The 12107-nt window shown below is 38.9% G+C and overlaps 1 protein-coding gene across 1 annotated transcript in view; it reads left to right on the top strand.

Annotated features, from left to right (window-relative positions):
• The window catches only part of LOC117005458, a 30820-nt gene that overhangs the window by 7968 nt on the left and 10745 nt on the right, over window positions 1–12107 (top strand). The window contains exons 4-9 of the mRNA XM_042779867.1: window positions 2179–2341; window positions 3255–3389; window positions 5526–5712; window positions 6631–6731; window positions 8632–8860; window positions 9509–9645. Of these exons, the coding sequence (XP_042635801.1) occupies window positions 2179–2341; window positions 3255–3389; window positions 5526–5712; window positions 6631–6731; window positions 8632–8860; window positions 9509–9645 (952 nt within the window). The remainder of the gene's footprint in view (window positions 1–2178; window positions 2342–3254; window positions 3390–5525; window positions 5713–6630; window positions 6732–8631; window positions 8861–9508; window positions 9646–12107) is intronic.

Below are 12107 nucleotides of genomic sequence, written 5' to 3'. Positions count from 1 at the left end.
CAATAGTTCCATACGTATATGCGTGTGCACATAAGAAGATGGATGTCCTCACAGCTTATAGTAGATTGTACACTATAATCAATGTCCCTTTATTCATGTGCTTAGAATACATATTTAACTTCTGTTAGGATCTTTTATTTTATATTCAAAAAAGTTTAAAAAAAAAGAGAAAACTTTTAGCACTGGGGAGAAACAGCAGCTTTCTGCTACTCTAGAAGTAAAAATAAAGTTATTTCTGTAATGCATAGTATTTAACATATTACAGGTGCTTGGATGGCTGTAAAGGAATTGAACTTTAATGTCTGTAAGATGATGCAGGTTTTGTAAAACAGGGGTTTTTTTCCTCTCCTCTTTCCACAGTGGTTATGAAATCTGATCTTATTTTGCAAAGGATACTGTTTGACTGGTTTGTTTCTTTAAATTCCCTTTGTTGTGCAAGTCCTACCTAAGGGACCTACCATAGACCAGATTATGGGTTTCATTCAGCATAGTCTGATTCTTCTTAGAATGGAGAAAGAGTATGCAATGGTTAAACTTCTCGTACAGTGTTTGAAAGGTCTGAGACAATCCAGTGTTTTTATCAGTACTGTTGTTCTATTATTACCTCTTACTCCCTTTGTAGGAAGTGCTTGCTGAATTTGACGTGGGAATTAAAAAGAGAGAATGTGAGTTTTGCAAGCACATTGTGAAAATTGAAAAGAGTTACTTAGTTCTGTCCCATGAAGTTAACTTATTTGAAGCTGTTACCCTTTACTCACAGAATGAATGAGTGTGTTGTAATCTAAAGTCATTCCTATGTGAAACACATGAAAAGATGACTGTTGCTTTTGCTGTTTTCTTTCACCTATGTGTTGAACTGTTTCAAGGATAGCAGGAAGCGTGGGTATATGTGGTATGCACTTGTAGTGACTGTTTTTTTCCTATGCAACAAAAAACTGTATATTTGAAGGTATTTGAAAGACCTCTGACATCCTTCCAAGGCTAGCAATGAGGAATTCATCCTTAAAAAATCTCTGTATGTGCAGTGTTCACTAATCATGATCCAGTATTACTTGGATTGTTCTCTGATGCCCATGTCACTTGCTTCAGTGGTGTTGTAGTTGATACCTTAATAATTTGACAAATTGAGTTATGTAGATAGAGGGGAATAAACCTCTCACATTAAATCAGCTGATACCATTGAGAAAAACAGACAAGCTTTCAGCAAAAGGGCTTGCATACCTAGAAGTTTGTAATCTTTTTACAGCTGTGGGGGTTTTTGCATAATAAAATAAATTATTTCTACCTATAAACTTTACCTTTAGGGTAGCAAAAGGTTACCTGGCCATTAGTGGTATCCATGGATTCCTGCATCTTGAATGTTGCACAACAGGAGTTTAGTTTCTGGTTTGGTTTACTTATCTTGGGTGTTTTTTAAAGGGCACTGCTGTAATAATGGATCTAAAACACTTTGTCCTGTTGCAGTCTTGACTGTTAAAGGTTGCATGACCAACTGCTGTTCACTCAGCAAGAACAAAAGAACTGCAACTGCATGCATACTTATTAAATGTAAATTTCTGCATGTTGCTTACTCTGTGTCATGCAGTTCAAAATCTGATGGCACTTCAGAAGAAACCTTTGATCTTTGCAATTTTCTGACTTGAGTCCTTGATTAGAGATCTCTAATACTGTTTCTAATACTTGTACCTTCTATCTCTTTCTACACTCTGTTTTCAAGGTATGTAAATGCAGCAGCCTTTTAGCCTAGAAATTTTACCCTGACAATGCAGCAGTTTTAATTCCTAGCTCTTTTGTGTCTCATTTCTGATATCAGCAGAACAGAAACATGCTCTGGATGGAAGTACTGAGAGCAGTATTGATATTGGAGGGCAGTTTATGCTGCTTGAGCTGAGGTGACCTCCATAGCTGATTCTAAATATCCTGACAGATGGACCCTCAGAAACTATTGAGCTCCAAGCAATTAAAATGCTTTTGTTCAGTAAAATGCTGAGAGTAGAAAAAAACAAAATAAAATAGATAATTTGTAAAATAGAACAAGGAAAGGAAATGAGGACAATAAGCAAAGCTGGATTAAACAAAACAAAACCAGACCCAAACAAACAAGCAAATAAAAATATCCACAAAACATCCTTAGTATTTATTCTGCTGAAATCAACAGCTTTGCTCTGTGTATCACAGGTCTAAACACCAACTGTCTCTGGCAGCTGAGCAAGAATGGATTCTGAAACAGAGTAAAATGCAAACAGAACTGAACTGGCAGCAGGTCTGTGAGAATGCAGAATGTAGTTGGTATCAGAAATCAGAGGATCTAACGCACAGCCTGTCTTCATCAAGAGAGGAGGTGAGAATTTCAGATTAACACTGTTTAAGAATCATCTATTGCATAGAGAACTATGGAGTTTTCCCACCATGGTGTTTATCAGGAAAATATCTGTTTAGCCTTCTTTCAAAAACCTGTAAAACAGTAATTCTGTATTGTGTACAGCAGTTCATCACATGCATTTTATCAGAAACCAGATTAATTTTTGTGATCAATCTCTAATAGTGGCCTTTTCTCCCTTTTCATGTAATCAAGCCAGCTTGAAAGATGTTTTTCCTTTACCATTGTATCAAAAGAAGAAAGATGTCTCTTAGAGCACCCCCAGGGCAGAAAGAATTTCAGATCACAGTACAACTTGAATTCTATCAAGTGAACAATATTAGTCCTGAAAAACTCTTGAGTAATTTTGTATGGAAAAAAACCCCTATTTTGTGTAGTATACAAATTTCTGCTTCTGAAAAATTAAGTACTTGTTTATTGTTTAGAGACTATAAGAAAATGGTCTTACAATTCTCAATGCTGAGTTGCCCTGAACTCACACGTACAGAGGAAGTATTTGTTTGTGAAGTTCAGAATGCTGGCATTTACTCCAGTCTTTTATTTTACCATTGTCTTTCCAGAATGATTCACAGGCATCAATAGCTGTAGCATGTGAACACATAAGAGAGATAAATCAGCATTTTCCATTTCACATGAAGAAGACAAGAAAATTATGCTAAATTATTTGTCTGTTTGGGCAGTTTTTGACAGAGACAGAAGGGATATGCCTAAGTTCCTGTGCTGTGTTTTATAGTATCCTTGATTTCCTTCTTTTTCTTTTTACTTCCCTTTCCCTTTTCCTTTGCCTTTCCCATCCTTACCTTTCCTTTTCTTTGATCTCTTTTTCCTTGAGCTATTGACATCCTCTTCCTCCCCTCCCTTCCTTCCATCCCAGGCTGAAACTGATCTGCAGAAAACAGACCACAGGTTGCATGAAGTGAAGACTGTTCTTTCTGCTCTGACTGTTGAGAGGGAACAGACGATACAAGCATCGTTTAATCACAGTATTTCACCTGAAGGGGAGAAACAGGTTAGACAACACTTAGGGTCAACATACATGAATTAATTCTAAGATAACAACATTATGGGCCTTGTTTCCACTAGATTTACTGTAAACAGTTCATCTGTTTCCTATGTTTCATTCAAAATACAGACATATGTAGCCTGGAATAGGTGTCATGGGCTTAATTATGGCTCTCATTCATTGCTCACTGGCAAAAGGAGCAAACTGGATATAGACAGTTGCTCCCAAATGCGACAGCGTACTGTACCATCATGGCAATCAAATGGGAAGAATTAATTTCTGGAACCTCCTTCCTGACGTTCTGTGTCAGTTGCAGTTCAGACTAGATTTTAAAGTTGCAAAGTTAAAAATTTAAGGTAACTCTTCAAAATACTAACATGCCAGTTGTTTAAAATATTTAAATGTCTTGTATTTGATTATCACTAGCTAGTTTTCCTTACATTGCTGCCTCTTAAAATGCATAAATTTTAAAAAACCATTCAAAATTGCAAATGTAACGCTGGTTTGAAGTCATGCTGAAGGATAATGCATTAAGAGCAGCAAAAGTAAATAATATTGAGACCCTAAAATTCTGGTCTTTGGGTCCCATTGGTCCTATTGGATGTTTTTTCCTGAAGATTGTGCTGGAATGTCAAGTGACCAGGAAATGTGTTTTCCAATCAATTTCCGTGTTTTCTAGATATTGTCAATTGTGCGAGTAGTTTGTACACTCCTTCCCTTTTTTTGGTTTAGCAGAGGACATGCAGCTTCTTTATGTTTGCTAGGGGTTACATTTTTTGCTGCTTCCCCCACTCCCGGAAATTTTCTTCCCAGTTCTTTTCAGGGAGATGGTGAACGGACAGCGATCCAGAGACAAAAGACGTAGACTTGGCATACCATTGTAATGGTTCTGGGGGAGCGGGGCGAGGGGACTGGGCAGAATTATTTTGGCAGTTTCTTAGCTGGGGGTGGGCAGTCTTTGCCCGGTTTGGAGCAGAGACGGTCGTGTGTTTTTTCTTCTCCTCGGACCTCTCCTGCGCAGCGGCTTTTCAACGCTGCCGTGGAGCTGCGCCCGCCGCCGGTTCAGAGTCTGTTGCATTTAAGAGAGAAAGGGAGTCCCCGGCTGCTCCACTGAACTGGGACTTCGCCGGCTGCCAGCGCCGAGAGAGACCAGCACGCGGGTGCCCGAGGAAGTCCCTGCCTCCGCCCCGCTCCCGCATGGAGGGCCTCCTGAAGCTGGAGCAGCAGGTCCGCGGGTCTCCGCTGTACGGTAGTGCGACACCGCGGTGAAGCCCTGCCGCTCTTCCCAGCGTGTACAGGCTGCCGTTAGTGATGCCGAAGGCCGATCACCGCTCGCGTGGGTGCCTGAAGGAGTCAAGCCTTCTTCCTTCTCTCATAGGAGCTGCCATCGGCAGCAGGGAGGTCCCGCCCGTGCTGCTGAAGCCGTGGCAAGAGGCATTGCAGACGAGCCTACAGCGCCCCTTGTCGCTTGTCGTCGTAACTACACCAAAGGGGAAATGCTTGATGGGCGGGGAAAGGCCCTTACTGGGTTTGCTGCTTGTCGCTGCTGGTGTTGTTGTTGTGTGTTCTTATATATATATATATATGTATAGTCAAGTAAAGGACTGTTATTCCTTTTCTTATATCTTTGCCTGGAAGCCCCGTAATTTCGAAGTCAAAATAATTAGGAGGGAGGAGGTGATCTTTCTATTCCAGGGACATTCCCATCTTCCTTGGCAAATATCTGTCTTAAAGCAGGACAATACTATTGTCAACAGATGATGTCCAATGACACTTTCAAGAATTTGACAGATCAGAAAGGGGACTGCTGTTACTGCTGTTGAGCCTGTAAGTTCCTTAAGGAGAGGGGCTACCTGCACATGGAAGAGAGGTAAACCACACCTGCAGAAAAACAGGTATAAAACAGAGCCAGCTCTGGTGCCATGGTCCTCTCCATGTGTGCCTCATCCTGTGATGTTCTCAGTACTTCTTTCTCTGCCAAATCCTCAATAAACAAGCACATTTATTCTTCTTCTATGGTACTTTTCTTCCACATATGTTCATGGGTTGAAACTATTAGGATTTCTGTGTGTGGTGGTGTGGAGAGAATATGCGTCACTTATTAATGAAGGGTTCTTTTTGTCTTGTACTTTTATTTTCTAGATATCTCAGTATGATGATGAAAGTTCTCTGTGTAAAGATATCCCTTCTTTGGAAATAAAAAAGCTGCAGGAACAGAATACCAACCTTCGGGCTGCTATTGCACAAATGAGGAAAGAAATGGAGAGTCTTGATAAGCAGATGTTGTCTTCTCTTACTCTAGCAGAAGACAGACAGCTTGCAGAGCAAGGTGACAATTCTTGACAAAGAACTTTAAATTCAGATAAGAAAGTTTAGCAGTCATGGTCACAATTTATGAGGGCTACGAAATCCATGACTGTATAAAAATCGTTATTGGTGGCTTCTCAAGATTGCACCATACACAAGCACACAGTAGTCTGAGATTCTGTATTACTAGTTACTACAAAACAATTATTAGTGAAAAAAACACACACACATATGCTGTAAGTCAGTACAAAATTACCACTAGAAAAGCAATCATGTATATATTTTGCAAGAGTAAAGCAATTATATGCATAATTCAAGTTATGACAGAATTCCTGATAGTGAAGCCAGTGTGTAGAATCACAGAATGGTTTGGACTGGAAAGGATTTAAAGATCGCCTAGTCCAAAACCCCCTGGCATGGGGGTTTACACTATATCCATTTACAGTATACCTACTGAAGTGGTATACAAAAGGAGGTTCAGGGAGAACTTACCACTGTCTACAACTACCCGAAAGGGAATTGTTGTGAGGTGGGGATTAGTCTATCTTTCCCAATAATAAGCAACTGGACAACAGAAATGACCTCAAGTAATGCCAGTGGAGGTTTAGATAGAATATTAGGAAAAATTTATTTTTGAAAAAGCCTAATTCAAGCATTGGCACAGGCTGCCCAGGGAAATGTTTGAATCACTGTCCCTGGAGGTATTTTAAAGGCATGTACATGTAGGCATTTGAAGACGTGGTTTAGTGGTGGACTTGACAGTGTTAGGTTACTGGTTTCACTTGATGATGTTAAAGGTCTTTTCCAACCTAAATCTATGGTTCTGTGATTCTGTAACTAGACATTTATATGCATGAGACAATGTTCTGAAGCAGCTCTTTCTATGAAAACCTAAACTCTCTACAAATACATATACATTCATATTTTACTCCTCTTTTAGGTTCATTGAGCACAAACAAAACTTCAACTGGAACCACACTGATCAACATCAAAGTCAGGTCACCTAAGTTGGATTGTATGGCAAATTCAGACACAGAAGAGGTATGGTGAGGTTTAAACTACCTAAAAATATCTGTATGTATGTGCATGTGTGTGTAATTAAATACCTAGTGTATTATTTTTGTTTCAGTAAATCTTATAAGCTGAAGTAACATGTGCTTATGTGATTGGTGAGATGAGAGCCAGCAAAGATTTTTTCAGCCAAACTTACTGTTATTCTTTCTAAGAAATAAATTTTGACTAGTCATCCCTCGGCACAAGTCACTTCTGATCTTGCAAGCTGGTCTTGATTTTTTTTTCCCCCACATGCAAGTGCTTAAACTACTGTGTATCACTTCTTCAGGTTTTCCATTGTAAATCCATATTTTAGGGTTTTAGTGCAACTTGATATGACTAGGAAAAAGTACCAAGCTCCAGTGTTGTCTTAGAGTGCTCGCCACCTATGAAGGAAGAATCCACTGGTTGTGGGAACATATTTTACTCTGTTCAAGGGTTTACAAACATCATTCCCACTGTGCTATTTAAAAGGGTAAGAACAATATCAGTATATAAATGACAATGACATCTATTGGAAAAAAATAATAATGGAATTGAACACTGGGACAAATATCTAATACTATGTAAGAAATAAGTCACTATATGTTCTCCTCTTCCTGTGTCCCAGCAATTTCATGGCATAGTGAACAGAGTCTGAAGTAAGACAGTTTGAAAAACAATTTTAAAAATTAGGGTTTTCGAATTGTCATTTGTAAGATCTACCAGTATCAGTTTCATGCTTTAATCTTACTGTTCAAACCCACCTATAAGCATCTAAATTCAAGAAAATTGAAATAATAGCTAAGTAATAAATAAGCATAAGAGGTCCTGATTGAAAAGTCAAGAGCTTTAAAAACTGAAGCAATATCAATATTAAAATAAAACTTAGGTGCCTTGGAAACTTTGTGCGGAAACATGCATAACCAACCATGCACAGATCATGTTTAAGGTCTGGAGTCTGCTGTAGTTTGGGATGTAGGCTCCTGGCTGTGCTGTGAGGAGTTAAGGGGCAGATAAGGTAGGAAGATGTTGTGTGACAGACAGACAGGGTTAGGTGGCTGGGAAAGGGATGGGTTGGGTTTTAGCCATTTATGTAGAAGGAAGAAGGTAATGTACACAGAGGAGAGAAGGAGTCAGTGCTGTGTGGAGCTGACTATGAGAGGAGGAGTCAGAGTTGCCTGAGAGAAGTCCATTGAAAGAAGGCAGGAGAAGGTTTTAATAAAAGACTGATGTTGGTGTCAGTCATGTCCATCTCAACACAATTGCAATGTGATACCTTCAGATACTTATGGCAATGTGTGAAAATTAAAATGTTGATAGGGAGATGACTGTTCAGTGAATGATGATTATTTAAATGGATATCAAAAAGTCTCCTCTGTGGGGGCTGAAAGAAGATAGTATATGGGTCTTGAAAAAGAAGGATGTGATCTTTTGGGTATGTACCTTATCATTATGTATATGTGCAGGTGGACTCAGGTTGGCAGAGACAAAACAGATTGTAGAATCTTTTCAGTAAATGTTTTAAGTCATATCCCCTTTTGTTTGTGATCATTAAACAAAGAAGGATTTATAGCTGATTGCTATTTGGTATAAAAAAGTTTTTTTCACATTTTATCCTAAAATTAGGTGTTCTTTAGTTTACAGCTATACAGTGTTCATCCTAGGTGTATTATTTTACACTTTACACTATCTGTGGGAATGTCTCAGGCTGTTACTGTTTTGCTCCACAGTTTAATTTGCCCTATACTGCTAACAAAATCTTGAAAATGGGCCCTAAATAATGGACTGTAGCCTTCAATTTCACACTTTTTATTCAACTGACCTCTCATGCATATTTGTACAAATCTCTGAACCTGCAGACCTCACTTTCAAAATACTCATTGTAAGCACTATCTGTTTTATTCAGGGACCAGAACCCAAAGTTCTTGAAGAAAATATGGTGGATTTTGGACAACAGCTATCTGATGCAGGTACTGGTGTTGCTTGTCAGTATAGTGTCAAATGTACTCTACGAGGACTGCAGAATAAACTCAAGGAAGCAGCAAGAAAAATCTCAATTCTGAGCCAAGAAAAACGGCAACTGATTGAAATGGGAAATAGTCTCAGGGCAGAACTTGGAATGGTGTTAAACGAAGGTAAATTTATTCTAACTAAAAGGGCTGGGTTATATATTTAGAATAAAATGGGGGAATCAGTTCATCCTTTGAGCTGGAGAAAGCTAGGCTTCATTATAAAAAAAGGTGCTGACTGATCCTTGATCTGTATACTCATGTGAGACTGTGGCACTAATCCTTGCAAGATTATCCTGTGATAAGGGACGCTAAGATAGAACAATGAGAGTCTCTATGTAGTGACTTTTGTTGATAAACGTATTAGATTAAGAACTCCCTGGTGCCTAGATGTCAGTGTGGGAACTGGAACTTTACTTTAAGGCTTTGTTTATGAGCAGAAAAGAGGTAGTCTATCTCTTGGAATAAAAACTATCACTTTAGCAAAGTAGAAGAGAAAGCAGAATAAGATTACTGTAAACTTGAATTAAGAGTATCTATAATGTAAAAAGATTTCACTATGGATATTTAAGTTCCATGCAGAGTTTTTTCTGGCAGTGAAGTAAAGGAAAAAAGCACAATGCCCGTTTTGCATAGCATTGAAACTATCTGCAACGAGAAGATCTGTGTTCCGGGGTTCATTTATTATCTGCTCTAAACTCTTGCTGGAAATATAATGTTGTTGACAAAATATCAACAAAAAATGCCTTCCACAGTATATTCTCTCCTTTATAGGACTCTGGCATCCTGTTAGCTCTAAACACTGCACAGTTTGTATTGCCTCTGGTAGTCTTCTTCCAAGAGAACTTGTCAGAAGAACACAGTGTCAACTATCAGTTCTAAAGAATCTACAGCACAGACTCTCAACACAGGTAATTATATGCTTATATGCTAGCAATCATAAGCCATTAGGCCACTTCTAATTCCATGAATATAACTTAAAATTCTGCATTTGAATTCCTCTGACTGACTTTAGCTCAAATCTATCTTTGGAAGATTCCATAGAGTCATTGCATATCCGGAGCTGGAAGGAACCCATGAGGAGCTTTGCATACCGATGTCACACAGAACAACCTAGAAGTTAAGCCTTTTAACTTAGGGGCATTGTCCCAAATATTTTTTGAACACAGAAGGGCTTTGGGGCCATGACCATGCCCTGGGGAGATCATTCTGCTGCTTGACCATTCTCTCAGGGAAGAATTGTCTGAATTTCCCCTGATGCAGATTTAAGCCATTCCTCTATATCCTATCACTGGATACCAAAAACAAAAATCAACACCTCCTACTCTTTTTCCCCATCATGGAAGGAAGTTATAGAGAGCAATGAGGTCATCCACCAGCCTCCTTTTTTTTAAGCTGAACAGGCTAAGTATCCTCAACCACTCCTCATGAATCTAGCCATCTAGTCTTTTCACTATCTTTGTTGCCTTTGGACTTTTTCCTAATATTTCTATATTCTTCTCATATTGTGGAGCCCAAAAGTGCGCACAATGCTAGTGGGACATTCACTTCTTTTGGCTGGTTAGCTGTGCTGTGCTTAACACACCAATAGCTGGCACTCCTGGCCACCAGAATACACTGTTGACTCATGCTGAGCTTGCCAACAATCAAAACTCCCAGATCGCTTTCTTCAGGGCTGCACTTCACTTCAGCCTCTTGTCCCTCATGTGTATACAGACTTCCATGACTATAGTCCCGGGTACAGAATCCAACTTTTTTGCTCTCATTAAATTTCATGCAGTTGGTGATTATCAAGCATTCCAGTCTATCAAGGTCTCTTTGTAAGCTCTCTCTGCCCACAAGGGAATCAATGAGTCCTCATTTAGTATAATCAGCCGACTCAGCGTACACTCAACTCATGTGCCCAGGTCATTGATCAAAGACTGGAGAAAACTGACCCTAAAATTGAGCCCTGGGAAACACCATTAGTGACAGGCCACAAGCCAGGTGGTTCCCCATAAGTTTAAAGAGTTTGGGACTTCAAAAGTTAATATTTTTAAACATGATTTTCAGCCAAGGTATTTCAGAAACACACGTGTTTGTGCAGCATAAATGCAATCCTAAATTACAAATTTCATAAGGCTTAGTTTTAAGTAAGCAAGAAAGGCCATTGAAGGATTTGCACTATGTTTTAACAATGAAGTAGTGAGGATATTTCCAAATACTCAGTGGTGGAATTTTAAAGCACTCATGTCCAATTGACTGTAATAGCACCTTTTCCACATATGAAAGCAGGATATATAGTAAACCTGTCTCATATGTTTTGTAATTAAAATACAACTTTTAATAATTAAATTGCAGCTTTTATCAGAGAGATTAATGAATAAATCCTGGCTTCCCTAGTAGTGGCAGACCTCCCAGTAACTTCAATAGTCAGGATTTCACTATGTACTTTACTTAATTGATCAGCAGTTTTGTTCCTGTGAGGATTAAATCAGAGCAGTTGATTGTTGTTGTAGTTTTGAAGGCAGTAAACAATGTTCTTTCAGAAAGGGTGAGGTTGTTGCTCTGAGGTATAAAACTCCAGTAAAATTATTAACCAAGTTTAGCTGGGGCAACACTTCCTCTGGGAACCACTCTGGGCAAGTTGTTCTGGTATTTGGTCACCCTCACAATAAAGGTGGCTGTCATTTGGTTGGGGTTTTCTTCCCCCTTATATTTATGTAAGGTGTCCTGTACTTACCTTTTTGCCCATTATCACTCAATCTTCCACTGTATACCACTTGAGAAGATTTCAACTCAGTTATTTTTATCTCCTTCTAACATCCTCATCAGATACTTATACATGTTGAAAGGATCACTCTTAATCTATCTCTTCTGGAGGCCAGCAAGGCCAGATGCTTCTTAAATCCAAGCTGTTCCATACTCTCATTCAAGGCTTCTCTTTACTCAGAATATACCTTTTGAGGTGGCAGCTCCTATACTAAAGCTGAGCTCCTGGTTGACTTTCCAAAGACTACTCTTATTCTAGCTTGGGTGGTTTTGTTCTAGGTGATCACTCTCACTGGCCAGGCTACATTTATTTGCTCCTGCCTTCCAAGATCTTCATCCTTACAAAAAAAGAAGATAATTTATTACCCTCAGAGCTACAGGAATTTCACTGTCAATTACTTTACATAATGTGCTCATGTTTTGTTTCTTTAGTCTTATGTACATAGTAAAAGACTTCAATGTTTATTTCCATCTCCTTTGGCAGGGCTGAAGCAGTTTGCTTTTATCAAATCTCACTTAGTTGCTACAAGTTGAAAGTTGGTGAAACTTTGAGAGGTAAATTAGTTTATTTTAGCTGCTGACAACTTACTTTTCTAGCTGCTTTATTTTAGTTGAGGTTTTA

Source organism: Catharus ustulatus, chromosome 20 (assembly GCF_009819885.2).
Source record: "Catharus ustulatus isolate bCatUst1 chromosome 20, bCatUst1.pri.v2, whole genome shotgun sequence".
In the NCBI taxonomy this organism is placed as follows: Eukaryota; Metazoa; Chordata; class Aves; order Passeriformes; family Turdidae; genus Catharus; species Catharus ustulatus.
Note: the sequence above shows the minus strand (reverse complement) of the source record. Positions and strands in the feature narration are given on the sequence as shown.